Source organism: Pecten maximus, chromosome 8 (assembly GCF_902652985.1).
Source record: "Pecten maximus chromosome 8, xPecMax1.1, whole genome shotgun sequence".
NCBI classification, from domain to species: Eukaryota; Metazoa; Mollusca; class Bivalvia; order Pectinida; family Pectinidae; genus Pecten; species Pecten maximus.
This window is the reverse complement of record NC_047022.1, coordinates 11,583,478-11,598,360: the sequence shown is the minus strand read 5'-3', so window position 1 is coordinate 11,598,360 and position 14,883 is coordinate 11,583,478. Positions and strand designations below refer to the sequence as shown.

The window sequence follows — 14,883 nt, the reverse complement described above, 5'->3', positions numbered from 1 at the left end:
TGCAGCCCTCCCTCATCTATTTTTTCAAAATTGGCCTGAGAACCAACTAGTTAATTTTATCAGACCCAATGGCATAACATTCAGATGAACTGGAGTAAAGAATAAAGGTTTGTTTGCTGGATTTATCGCCCCGTGAACAGCCAGTCATTTTGAGTCTCCTTGTAGTAGCTGGTGGCTGCCTCACTGAACAACACACGGGAGGCCCATTGCATTCGGGTAAAGTGTCTTGCCCAAGGACACAACCATGACAACACAGACCGGCCCGTTTCTCAGCTTCCAGAGAAACACAAACCAGCACGATTGGGAGTGTCGAACCACGCACCTCAGATCTTTACCCGAGATTATGTGGTCAGCAGCTCTAACCAACTGAGCTATGGCTGCCCCTTAAGAATAAAGGACACAGCCATAACAGGCAAACGATGGCCTTAATAAGCCTTTAAGAGCACTAAAGAATGGCATTTATTTTTTGTCCTCAATACTGAAGAGTAAAGTGTTACAGCGAGTAATGCACTACTATGCTGAAACCGAGTAAAACCTTAATTTGTAGAAATAATTTACCCAGTGATCACCATTGCCTGGGTACCGCCACACTTACACAACCAAATTCACTCGATCCGCCACGCATGTAATTGTTACCTAACTGACCCGTTTCTATAGTGTCCGATACTCATTACCTATGGCTCCATGTTTTTACAGGTGAACTAGGCCTAATTGACGAATTGCGATCTCGGTAAGGTGCCTCACCGTTATGTTTTGATACGGTCGACTGATCTCTTGATCACACCTATCGATGGTAATAATTAATCAATAGTAGAAGGTGTACTGTTCTCACCATGGGAACAGATGTGATTGTATGGTTTCAGTCGATCGGGACATCAGAGAAAATGTTACCATCATCGACATCGGAAAAACCGACGGTCCGACAAGATTATTTTTTTTCACAAGAATTAATATTGAGCTGGGATAAACAGACTGATAATATCAATACCTAAGCCGATGTTTGATAAGCATGGATTCATTTTTGAAAACTTCACGGCAATGTCACTATGAAGAGAGGAGCATCAGCTCCTTTTTTGTAACACCATATGAATGACATGCGATCGCCACACCTGCAGCCAACAGACTGAAATCTTTCATACATCGCGCAAGCCACGGCTACAGAAATGCGCACTAATTGTGTATGAAGATGACGAAGGTAAGCTTAAAATTAACCCTTATTTGATTTGATAGATAATGATAATAATCTAATGAATATCTCGTGCATTAGTTTTCTTGTCACATGCTATTTTTAGAAAGTACTATTAGAGTGATCTCCCTTCCAAAAACGATCTCAAAACGTCCCATAATATAAATAATCTCAGAATCCAATCTAATTAAAATCTAGATGGTCATTCTCACTACGCTACGTTACGTAACGTAGTGATAATGATCATCTAGATTTTAATTAGATTGTCTCAGAATCATTCCTAAATCTCTGTATTTATTATTTGATAAGTGTTATCTAGGTATTTTATTTTCTTTAATTATTATTAAATAAAGATAAGTTAATTAGCACCTCAAGTATATACAATGTAACATGTACACATTTGCAATTAATATGTACTAATTTGATTATACAAATATTTGTTCAAATATAATAAATTGGCTTTTTTTTTTTTTTTTAATAATATGGTAATGACCACAATAAGATTCATTAAGCTTTTCAAAAATATTTATTTATTTATTTATCACCACCAGCAGGAACGGGCTCTCTCAAGGATTTTGAACTCTCTGATGATGGTGTCTACCCAGGGAGTTCCCTACAAGAAAGCTGCTTCTCTCTAGAAGGGACTGTGCAACAGCAGAATTTCCATGTCATTTGGAGAGACAAAGTGTGTTTGGCTTCCATTGTTCATAATGAAGACCAGGGCTCAGATAGAATTTTTAGAACAACTAGGCACTGTGCCTAGTAACAATAGTACAAGCACTCGGCACTATTTGAAATCCACTTGGCACCAAATAGCTAACTTGTGATTTCATCTTGTTTTAAGTTAAGACTTTTATATTGTATGTCCTTGTGTGAGTGCATACATCTTATCATGTCTTAATAATATATTTAGTTATAGAAGAAAGAAAACATCACAAAATTATCTTTTGTAAGTTTTTAATCTCATAGAACCAGTACCTATAAAAAGTGTCAATTAAGTATCTGCAAGATTGGGGCACTCTGTACAATATTAACAGTTCGTGATACTCCAACAATGTTATAGGTTTTACATGTACACAGCGCAGTCGGCAAAATCATTTCCGATAGAAAAAGGGCCGACCAGCAGCCTCTTATATTATAGAAGTACAGTTCATGATATCTTAAATGTCGGATTTCGTCATCCATTCTTTATGGAATTACCCTTCACCTTTCACCCTCACTTGAGTCGTAAAGAAACTAAACAGGAATACGCTGCAACCTCAAAAAACACATACGCACTCGCCACACACAATCGTGCATATCGCACGCACAGGAGGCAGTCCATATGTTAAATGAATCAAACCAAACTAAACCAAACACTTGTGTCATTTCGATCTCTAGTTTGTCGGACTTCCTCATTACCGTCATTTAACGTTCGTCAGTGATTGTTTTGAAAAAGAAATCAACGAGCCGCTCGCTCGTTGTTGTAAAGGAAGTTGTGAAGAAACGCCCGCATGCGCACTGGTTTGTTAACAGCATCTCTTTGATGCTTTATTATCAGACGCATGCTTTAGTAAATTACAAGCGTTTGAACGAACCGGCCCGTACTAGTGAAGTCATTTGTAAACACATGTCACGTTAGCCTAAGGTATGTGTATGGTTCATCTTATCGACATATTATGATATTAAAATCTTTTTAAAAAATGTCTTTGGATTAGTAACAATTCGACACAGTGTTATTACTGTGTGTTCTAAACTTTTGCTCGGCACTAGGACGAGTCTGACCCAACAGTTCACTCGGCACTTGACTGTTTTGACCCGGGCAAGACGAGTGGACGAGTGGTTTATCGGAGCCCTGAAGACTATTTTCAGGAGAAAATTATAGTGACTGTTGAATTGATGTCTTAATTGAAATTATATTGTGGCTTGTGCATTGCTTTAAATACTTTAAATATTCTTGTACATTCTGATATTATGTCCAGTAAAAATTGCTATTTAGTTTGATTTGTAGATGCTATTAATATATGTTCACTGATAATATTATAGTGCAATTTATTAAATTTATAATTGAAATGTTTTAACTTATAATACTTGACAATGCATTATGATCTTGATGTGAATGTTTATCATATTTATAACAGTAAAAGATGCTATTTGAGTTTGTTTTATTCAATGTTGTTATATTGAAGAACTGAGGTTGAAATGGTTTTGTAAAAATAAATTGATGATTGTCAAAATGAGGAATGTATGTTTGTAGTTTTTTCAAGTAATGGTATAAGCTGTTATTTTGTTTTAATTTAAAAGATATATATGGCAGAGAGTGAGCAAATGATTAAAATGCATATCTATAAAACATAATTAAATCTCTATTCTTAATGTCGTAATTGATGATGTTTCTCGAAACGTCGCACCGCGTTGCTGCATGACATCCACAAAAGTATATGTTCAGAAGAAATTTTCAAAAAAATTTCCTCCACCCATCATTTTGAAATTGTGGTGATCCCTGTTTACCTACACTTTTATCACTTACATAAACTTTGAAATTCTCTTTACCTGTACAGAGCAGCTGTTTGACGAGTCAGTCTGAAGCACGGCCAGTTTGGTTGATAACCATAAACAAAATCCAGTTTTGTCTTTAATGATTGGAGAAGTAGCGGGATACACACAGACATCAGAATCTGTAGAACAACAAAACAATGCAGTATGTCTCCAGGTAGGCAATCAAAATTATCACAAAGGGATCCAAAATAAACTGTACAGCATATTCACTGTAGCTATCTATCAAATTAGCTCACATTGAAGTGATGATTTATCCTAAAATGAAAGTAATGCAATGACTCATCTCAATTTCAATCATTCTTTTTTTCTAATAATTCTTAAGAGTTTGAAGATTCCTTCCAATTGAATATTTTTCAGTACTAAAGGAGGGGCTTGTTTAGTTTAACCCAAACCTCCTGATCAGGAAATGCTTGATCAATATCTTACCGTAATCTTGTACACAAAGTTTTATTTTAGATTTAACCTCTGTTGATGATCACCATATTCTGAACAGGTGTAGAATTTGATGTATTTATACTGAGTGAAATATAATATAATCTATTGAAGATTTCATAACACAATTTTTCAAGCTTTTTGTCTTGAAAGTATCAAGTGTGACTTTTGACCGGAATCTTTCCTGATGTTTAGATGAGAAACATGCATATATACAACTACAACTTATCATGACAGTAGGTTTTTTTAAAGGAGAACATTTTTACCCCAAAAGTCACCATTACCTATCTCCATGTTGTTGTTGTTTTCTGGCACTTCATCCTCTTGTAAGACCCGCATCATGTTGTTGATGTGAAACCAGAAGAGCTGTTTGACAATTAATAATGGAATCATCAAGCATATTTCAGTGTTGTAAACAAGATATCTTCTTTTAAAGTCAGAAATTGACAATGCAAAAAAAAAAATAAAAAAAATACAATTTTTTAAATCAAAAACATGAGAAAAAGTAATGATAACAGAGGTAAGCAAAAAAGAATTTCACTGCTAAAACAAGAAAATTTTTGACAGAATTGATCTTATATCTACAAAGCTACAGAAAATTCTGTCCATACTCATGTATATAATGTGTGAAACACACAGAAAATTCTGTCCATACTCATGTATATAATGTGTGAAACACACAGAAAATTCTGTCCATACTCATGTATATAATGTGTGAAACACACAGAAAATTTTATAAAATATGGTTTAAACTAATGCTACTGTACATCAATTTGAGGTTCCCTTACCAAGTGTTTCAGGTACTGACCTGTTCAGAACCATGTTTGTGTCTGAGGAGAACTTCACACATAATCCACATCTCTTTTACACACGGACATAGGAATGGACTCTTCTCTAGGGCTTCTTTTATCGATATCTGTATTATAGAAATATATAGGTAGTGTGTCTGACATACTAGTTTTAATTTTTTTTTATATCTGAGATGGGAATGTGTATCAATTATAACAGGTTCAGAATTCAGTGTCTGATAAGACTACTGATAGACTAGTTTTTATCTCTGATGGGAATGCACATCCATTATACATCTTGTAATTGGTTTTATAGGTATAAAATAGTTTTTCTCTACTGAAAATAACTAAAAGGATTTTTTTTTATGAATACTTTTATTTACAACTATTCACAAAATATATTTGCATTTTCTATTTATTCAAATTATTGAATACAAAACACAAAAATGTTAAGTGTGGGATGAACAACAAATAAACCAGTGAATGTGAAAATTTCCATCGTCTTGTTTTAAACCTTTTAGACAGGAAAACAGACTTTTGTATAATTTTTATTTTTCCCCTTTATTGGTTTCATTTCATTTAAAATTCTTTTCATCAGTCCATCACTATAAATATTAATTATGTTACTTTAGATTTTGGATATATATGTAACTTAGGCTAGATAAAATCAATTACTTTTTGTTATTAGGCCAATTTTTCTAAAAAGAGATGAGAGCTGGTTAATTTTGTTTCCATTGTACAATGTATTGTTGGAAAAAAACAATCACTGACCATTTTCATATAAACTGCTTCAAAATGTGTGAAACAATGATTTATATGGTTTTTAGTCTTTGTTTCACATTGATATCATTGTTAAACATAACGGACATTACAGGAGAAAGGTTTGCTGGTGTTGCTTTTTTTCCCATACATTCTTTGGCCAAAGAATAATGTGGGAGAATTTTTTATTCTATGAGGAAAAATATATGAGATGAGGTTTTTTGGTGTTTTTTTTACTTCAAAAGCAGATGAGGTAGGGTCTGAGAACCTAGTAATGTTTTTGGCCTTATTGATAATGGAGTTAGTATATGTTGGTTTCCAACATGGGGGCCGCAGTGGTCGAGTGGTTAAGGTGTCCTGACACTTTAACGCTAGCCTTCCACCTCTGGGTTGCGAGTTTGAAACCTACGTGGGGCAGTTGCCAGGTACTGACCGTAGGCCAGTGGTTTTTCTCCGGGTACTCCGGCTTTCCTCCACCTCCAAACCTGGCACGTCCTTAAATGACCCTGGCTGTTAATAGGACGTTAAACAAAAACAAACCAAACCAAACCAAACCAAACCAAAAGGTTTCCAACATCCAGTACCTGGGACAGAAATGGTGTAACTTGACAATCATACCTTGCTGTACACCTGTTGGGCCAGAGTGACAAGTTCCCACAAGATGAGTTCCACCATTTGAGTGAACATAGATTTATGATCCTCGTCCTCCCTCTGGCTGCATCGGAACAAACTTCGTCTGCAGGGCAGAACTGAAATATCAACACCAGAAGTGACTACATCAAGTGTTTCTTTGGGAAAAGACATTTGATGTCAGTCAGTTTAAAATTACTTGTAACAAGTTTATAAATTAGCTCATTACTCGACAAAGGAATTCAATCAAAAAAAAATAAAAACACAGAGTGATGCTATTGAGGAAATAAAAAACAAAATGGATAACAAATCGGAAGACTCTGAGTCGGACAGCGATAGTGATACCGGGGTTGAATTGAAAATTCCTACTCTCGTAGAGTTCGTGGACAGTGTTGACAAAATAAAAATGTTCGTAGAGTCACGCGAGAATGTCGATGAAACAATGTTTGCGTGTATCACCAAACTTTCTGACTTTGCTGACAAGTGTCATTATTCTTCAAAACAGAAACAAATGACTGACTTTTTTACGAAAGTATGAAAAAAAAAGTTCGATGATCGTTCGCCGGTATATTTTCCTGTGTAACTGATACGTACACGTGTACTGTATATGGGCTAATGTACACATGATTCAATGCATGCGTTTAGCTAATACGTTGTGTTAATAACAATTTGTAAATAATAATTAAAATGTAACACAATTTTAACAAAATGTCCAGTGATTGTTGTTTTTACAATTCTCTCACCAACTGGCTAATAAAGGCAGTGTGACACTGGTTTCCAGTGTGACATACCATCTAAATTTAACATTAATTCTACTACTACAGTCAAGGATATTGTGAAATTGAATTGGGTGAAAGAAATGACAAATATTTACCACCAGTGTTTACTAACATACTTAACATTTTTTCTTTAATTTGAAATGGAGAAAATTGTTATTGGGGCAAATCACTAATTTACTAACATACTTAACATTTTTTCTTTAATTTGAAATGGAGAAAATTGTTATTGGGGCAAATCACTAATTTACTAACATACTTAACATTTTTTCTTTAATTTGAAATGGAGAAAATTGTTATTGGGGCAAATCAATATTGTGTAAAAGTGTATTTCATATTTCATATTGTCAGGGAAAATCAAGGCATTACCTTGAATTATCTCTATTACAATATGCCAGGGCAGGCGCAAAATTTAGCTTACCTTGAAACTTGTATTCTAAAAGACAAAGAAGTTCTAACGTCTCCCAGTATACATCTAGGCATAGGTGGAAACTGTTATATTCACAACCATCCATCTGTAAAATAACAGCACACCTGAAAGACCTATTAAACAGTATACATGTCTACCTATGGGCTGCGATAGCTCAGTCCGTTAGAGCACTGGCCATGTTACATCAGGTGAAGATTTGAGGTGCGTGGTTTGTCGCTCCCTACCTATGTATGTTTGTGTTTCTTGGGAAGCTGAGAAAGGAACCAGTCTGTGCTGTCATAGATGTGTCCTTGGGAAAGACATTTTACCCTAACTGTGACGGGCCTCCTGTATGTTGTTCAGTGAGGTAGTCACAAACTACTACAAAGACACCTTGCCTCAAATAGACCCTGGTTGTTCATGGGTCGATAAACTCAGCAACAAACAAACAATACCCATTACATGGATATTCTACTAGTATTTCCTCATAAAATATTAGTAAAAAAATAAATAGAGACAAATAAAATCTAATTATTATTCATGTATTAATGAACCTAATTTATATTGGGATATCATGGGGTAGAGGTGAAATGTATACTGTGGTGTAGTTGAACCGCAGTATTCTTCTTTCAGTTCAGTACATGGTGTAACTCCAAACTATGGTACATACACAGTGGGTGGTAAATTTTACACTGGGTGGCTATTTCATCATGCGCGGGTAATCCATAGTTTCAAATAAAAGCGAGTTTCTGACTGGCCTACAGTTTAAATATTACTTAATAGTAAGCCGCCTTATATTAAACCTGTGATTTTAAAGAATGCTTCAGCTTTTTACCGCTTTGACATGTTGATACACTTTGGTTTCTGTGTATACTCTGAATATAACACTGTTAGAGAATCACATGGCTAGAAACTAACACATCTCACAGTCGACTATGAATCGGCCGACCAACGGTTATAAGCTATGACAGCTGAGTATGTTTTATGGACATTATAAACATGAAAACACAGGTTTGTTATATTAAAAAAAAAATATATATATATACATTGGGACAGAAGATCCATGTTTTTTTTTTTTTGTTTTTTGTTTGTTTTTGTTTTGTTTAACATCCTATCAACAGCCAGGGTCATTTAAGGACGTGCCAGGTTTTAGAGGTGGAGGAAAGCCGGTGTACCCGAAGAAAAACCACCGGCCTACGGTCAGTACCTGGCAACTGCCCCGTGTAGGTTTCAAACTCGCAACCCAGAGGTGGAGGGCTAGTGTTAAAGTGTCGGGACACCTTAACCACTCGGCCACCGCAGCCCCATAAAAGAAGATCCAACTTAGTTAGATACAAAATTTAGCTATGAGTCAGTAATACGTCCCGAAGTGATGCTGGGATAGATACAGTGTAAACGAAAGTTCTATGGTACCAGAGAATTGCTAATGCAAAGGAAAAAGTGTGGGTAGTATATAATTAGAATTCAAACATGGAGCTCGACCTATAACAACAAATTTTCTAAATGTCAAGGTTGAATCAAACCCTCACATAACACTTTCTATTAAACAAGAGGAAAATAAAAGTAAGGGATTGTAATCTCACCCTGCTCATGGAGTCATAATGTATCTTGGTGGGCGCATCTACATACAATATGGTACTATGCATTAACGTCAGAAGGGAATTCAACAGGGGAGGTTCATCACATACTTTGTACCTGAAACATACAAAAAGCCATTGGGTATCGTCATAATATGACATAAATAGTTTTACTACAAAAATCCTCTTTATTTTTATGAAAATAACATGTTAAAAAACAAATAATGTCATTACATAGCATTTTATGTATTTTTAAAGTCAACTGTTTTATAACTAAATTAAAAAAAAAGATATTTTAATGGAACAATTTTTCAATTCATCACAATCACTGCAAATTAATCTTTAATTCTAGTTTATGCCACTTCGTGGGTGTTTATACGTACTGTACAGTGAACATATTTGAGAATCTTTAAATACATAAGAAAACAATCGCAAAATTACTTTCCGATTGAGCACTAATATAATGATTTATTTTGAGTGACATGTAGTTATAGTTATAAATACAGGTGTTCATACAAATGAAAACTCATTACAGGTATGTGGAGGGAACGGCTGGAGTTTGATAATAAAAATGCAGGTGTATGGATTTTTAATGGTACATTTAATATAACCTAGATATAAAAGTATAATTTCTCTCTCAGTATACAAACAACACAAACCTCAAAACATAAGATTTCAAGAAAATATAGAAGCTGATGATATCTTGTCTCCATCTTCGGACTTCTGAAACTGAAAATAATTTGTCAAAATTTAGCCAAAAAAAAGCTAAAAAATGTAGAAAATGCAGATAAAATAAGGACATTAATTTTTTTTTAATTTAAATTCATATATATGTACATGGATTTGTACATGTAATGCTAGCCATCGTCTTCGGCCCACGCCAGCCAAAGGGTTCATGGTTATTATTTCAACTACTGCCAAAAATACTAGTCTTACTGTATATATATTATGTGATTGTATTTGTATTCTCTGTGTCTTGATAAAGGGGCCGATTGCCTCGAAAATTTGACATTGTTCATGTCCACACTGTTAGAATGACTTTTTGCCCCATATATATACTTGTATATAGATATATCTTTATTTACACAAAAAATGTTACAATCAATTCAAACCTCAATAACTACTTAGCCTGTTTATTGCAAGAGTTAAATCTTTTTCAGTATTTTAGCATTGCATATGCTTATCCTCTTGGTTATTTTCACTCTTTTCTACACCTGAAAATCTTATTAAAACTATTAACTAAATTAAATAATATAATTACCTGGGGATGGGTTCCTGTTCTGTAACCGACAAATCCACTGACTGATAAAAAAAACACATTTATCAATTACATATATATACATTCCATCAGTGTACTCCACCCAAATAAGTTAATATTGAATCAAGGTTTAAATGTTATAAGAATTTAATCTTCCAATTCATCATAAATACAATTTACCAAGAATTGAATTCCAATATAGATATGTTTTGGTAAGAAGCAACAATTTCAAACATTTTACACATTGTCTGGTAAGCCTTTCTCAAATAACCAGTTATAAATCTACAGGTAATTATAAGTCCTGCATCATGGAATCACAAAAAATTTGTTTGGACCCATAGAAATTCTGGAAATATTGAAATTTTATATACATAGTGGTACCCATACTATAGAAAAATGACCTATAAAATTATAAATGTAGATTAATTACTGAATTCCTGAAGCAAATGACAATGCACAATGAGCATTTAAATGTTGGTAATAATTATACAGTTAAACCCCCTTGTCTCGAAGTCAATGGAACCATGCAAAAATTCATCTCTTGAGTATTCAAGATATTGTATTTTATATAGGATTTTTACCATCAGAACTGGATGTTTATTTTGCATGGTCTTCAAGTTCAAGATTGAGATGACAAGGTTCAACTGTATTCATCATTTTTGGAAAAACAATTAAATGAATTGTGTAGTGTATTGACGTAATCTACATGAATATTGACAATGACAAAACAATGAAAAGATAAGCATTTTTTTACCTGTGATTTAAATTAGTACATTTTTGGGTGAAAAAAAAAGAATTATACTAAACCTTGTCAACATGAAAATAAGAAACAACACAATGCTGAAGGAATAATCCATCCATTTGACCATGCATGTGCTCTGACTTACCTGAGAAACAAGAACAGTTTATTGAGGGTCTGTTCCAGCTGACAAGTGACAAACTGATGATTGAACAACTCCACTATGCTGTCTAGATCTGGTACATAGGCAGACTCAATTGTCTTCAGGAAACTAAGACAGAAAAAATAAACATCAGTATTGATTATGATAACACATGAGTGAAGTTTCTAGCCTTATACATTACAATACACAGGCCTAGGAGTGGTCTTGTTACAAGGAACACACGTCAAGTATGAAATCCCTATCTTATACAGTTATTTCTCTGTGACCAAGGTTAAAGTTTCTAAAAGTAGGTCAAAGGTCATGCTCAAGGTCTGCAAATGTAACACCTTTGGAAAGGTCACAGAGGGAACACATGCGAAATACCTAAACTGTATCCACATTAGTATTGACACAACACTTGTTCTATAAAAAAGTTTGAACCAAGCTGTCTATGGAAGCTGATCATGATGACACTGGCACAAGCAATAGCTGGCACTACTGCATCAAAGAAGAAAAAATGCTAATTTCAATGAAACAAGTAATTTAAGTTTGATTTTTTGATAATCATGCCACAATCCTTTAAAAGTGAAAAATTAATTATTCTGCATCCTAATTATAATCTATGCACAATCAATATCCTATCAACCTCTTCTGGCATTTTCAAATTAGCAATGAAGATATATCCATATCAATACAGTATATATATTTTGGCTGCAATAAGTAGGTGTTCGTATTTTATATCCACACACTTTAACTACTGTACTTGTCCATAACATTCTTTGTAAATCCTAATTTTGTTTTAATTCAGCAGTTAACACAAAATAATTTCCTGTCAAATCATCAAATGCTGAATGCTAATACTGTATGATAATTGTATATTTTGTAAAGGTGATAAATAATACTTGCACATGAAATAGAACTGATCTCATTGATTGGTTTTTATACTTAACTTCTCCAAGGAAGAGCTTTCAGCTACCAAACTCAGATCAAGAGATTCTGTATCTGATAGTGTCCCAACAGATAAACTTAGCCTGTACTATATACCTTTCTAGCTGTTTTGGAGCAGATTTATGACATGTGAATGGACGCTGGTTTGTGTATGTAGGGGGTTGTTCCTGGACATCCATCAGCTGACCTAGTATAATAACAAAATATATTATAGAATAGAAGGACACACATTCTACCCATTTAAACCTAATAAATATTTAACCAATCTTCTGTCTCAACATATTTATAGTCTTAAAGGCTCTGTCTATATACCGTATATATATTCTAATGGTGATTTATGAATTACTTAAACCACTCTGTCAAGGTAGACAGGCTACTAGATTTGGAGCTGGCTATATGACAATACCAGATCATCATTCTCTGTCCTACTTTCATGATACTTCTAAAACACATCAACTTATCTTAAAATTTATTTAATAAGTCCTGGGCTGCTATTGGTGTATCCTGCGACACTATTAGTTAAATCATCCACCCCTATCTCCCTTTCTATCATTCTTTCTTCAATATGACATTGTCTTCAAATAGATCAAGGTGGTCATTAATATGTACATGTAGACTATATATAACACGTAGGCCTAATATACATTAATTGTATATATACCCTCGTCTGGAAAGTGTACTGGGGTAGATGGGAATTGCCTGGTCATGTCATCAGCAAACATCATATCACTATCTTCAATGTCCAGTCGATAAGGGTTGTCTGGCGACAAAGGTGGAGTGATTGAATTCTCGTCCATACTTATTTAGATGTCTTCACTTATTCATAAGTATCTGCAAGCAATTTTGAAATTGATTAGTTGTTTTAGTGTTTTATATCTAAAATGTTAAAATTTATTGACTATAACTTCTGTAATGCATTGTTGTACATGGCTAAGGTACTATTCTATTTCCCTTAATATAAAACAAAACAAAAGTAACTCAATTTCACTGTGTATGAAAGAAACGGTTATATATTTATTTCAGAATACATACATATCTCTTGGAATCCTCAGAGACATCCACCAATTTCCCTGTGATTAAATCGTCATCACTTCCCCGTAAGAGATACGTGCTTTATCAAAAGCATGTTTGTAACATAAGTATATTTCGGACAATTACGACTGTAACCAATGCAACTGAATAAGTTGTCACTTCGAATTCATTGAACTCGGCGGAGGATCATTTCGATTTTACCGCGAAAAATTCGGGATCAGCTCGGCGCTTGCTTTCCTAATTTCTGGAACTGTCTGAATCCGGAAAAGTAGAAACAAACATTTTGATCGTGGTATGTGACAGTACTGTATATATTGACAGGTTTTTATCAGTATTTTAATTTTGATAATATTTCATTACGCTTATTAAAATGAAGGAAAGAACGTTTCGGTACTAAACTTCTCTTCAATATTATAAGGGTAATCCGTGCTATACGTCCGGATTTCTTTGGATATATCCACTATATTTGGTGAAGATCGCTGATACGTTCCGAAATATTTCAATTGCACCATCTGCCGAAACGTGCTCCGACACATGAAGGACCGGTTTTCCACTGAAGCAGGAAGATGGCAAGAAATTGACTGTAAAAATCTGGTGGAATGCCTTAAAGGTAACTTTTTTTATCGCTTAACTGTCTCTCAAAATAAACTCGGGTATCAACGGAGTATTTCAAGAGTCACCTTGAAGTCTACTTACTAAGAAACGTGTAACCGGCTACTTTCACTTTGATAGTAATTGATACCGTGGCAACAAGCTTGTAGTAATCCGAAATTAAGATTTTTTCTTTATTTTTTGTTGTTTTTGTTTGGGTAGACTTTAAGAAACATGAGTCAGAATTGCATGTTCCACAGCCTTGAAGGTTGGGGGGAATCACCAACTTAATTGCGACTACTGCAGTAGAACTCGCACAACTTAATATTTTTTTACTTATTTGCTTGTGTGAAGTTCAAATAATGTGAAATTTATTTCAAATTAAAGTTTGAAGTTTTCGCTACCTGATGAATGATATGTTATTATATACAGAACAGCTCACAAGGACATTGCTTAATCCACCTGTGTTTAGGATTATACGTTGAGAATTTAGTAGCGTCGGTAGGTATGAAGGTTATTTTGTTTAATTTTTTTTTCATTTCAATTTATTTTGCTTATTTTTGCGGGATATCATTTGGAATTTGTCAATTAGAACACATATTTTTAGCAAAATCAGCTGTTAATCATGACACTGACAGCTAAACCATATAAATGTGTTTTTTTTCCCCGTAACATTCCCTTCTTTTGGCTATTTTTAAATTGTAAAGCATCCATCCCAACCTAGGACCCAGGTCTTGTTTACTGGTAGTGGCACCATCCATACAATTAAATTCATTATCAACCTTACCATGAATAGCTAGGGAATTCCTGAGTTTGGGTAGAATTCTTGCCTGATTGCATGTAGCTCTAATACAGTAGTCCCCCGGTATACCGCCCCCCGTTTCAAATGCCACCCCGCATACTGCCACAATTTTGTTAGGAGCGGATTTTCCTGCTATATGAAACCCCGTTAATATCATCATCCCCCGCATATCGCCATCCGCCAACTAATTTCAAATACCAAACTGCCATATCCCCCGAAATTATCGCCATTGTTTACGTTTTTGCTGTCACTCACGTGTCCGTCGAGTCGTCGGTC

At 34.5% G+C, this 14,883-nt stretch overlaps 1 protein-coding gene across 2 annotated transcripts in view; it reads right to left on the bottom strand.

The window, feature by feature from the left end:
- Positions 1-13,422, bottom strand: part of LOC117332459 (protein MMS22-like) — a 50,368-nt gene extending 36,946 nt beyond the window's left edge. The window contains exons 1-12 of one of the 2 annotated variants that reach the window (XM_033891375.1): positions 13,215-13,422; positions 12,844-13,013; positions 12,279-12,369; positions 11,241-11,363; positions 10,357-10,397; positions 9,755-9,824; positions 9,102-9,213; positions 7,531-7,624; positions 6,322-6,452; positions 4,965-5,072; positions 4,441-4,522; positions 3,719-3,843 (exon numbers count right to left, since the gene is read on the bottom strand). In XM_033891375.1, coding sequence (XP_033747266.1) covers positions 3,719-3,843; positions 4,441-4,522; positions 4,965-5,072; positions 6,322-6,452; positions 7,531-7,624; positions 9,102-9,213; positions 9,755-9,824; positions 10,357-10,397; positions 11,241-11,363; positions 12,279-12,369; positions 12,844-12,979 — 1,113 coding nt within the window. In that variant the 5' untranslated portion in view covers positions 12,980-13,013; positions 13,215-13,422. The remainder of the gene's footprint in view (positions 1-3,718; positions 3,844-4,440; positions 4,523-4,964; positions 5,073-6,321; positions 6,453-7,530; positions 7,625-9,101; positions 9,214-9,754; positions 9,825-10,356; positions 10,398-11,240; positions 11,364-12,278; positions 12,370-12,843; positions 13,014-13,214) is intronic. The other variant, XM_033891374.1, reaches the window with a different exon arrangement.
- Between the last annotated feature and the right edge of the window lie 1,461 nt (positions 13,423-14,883).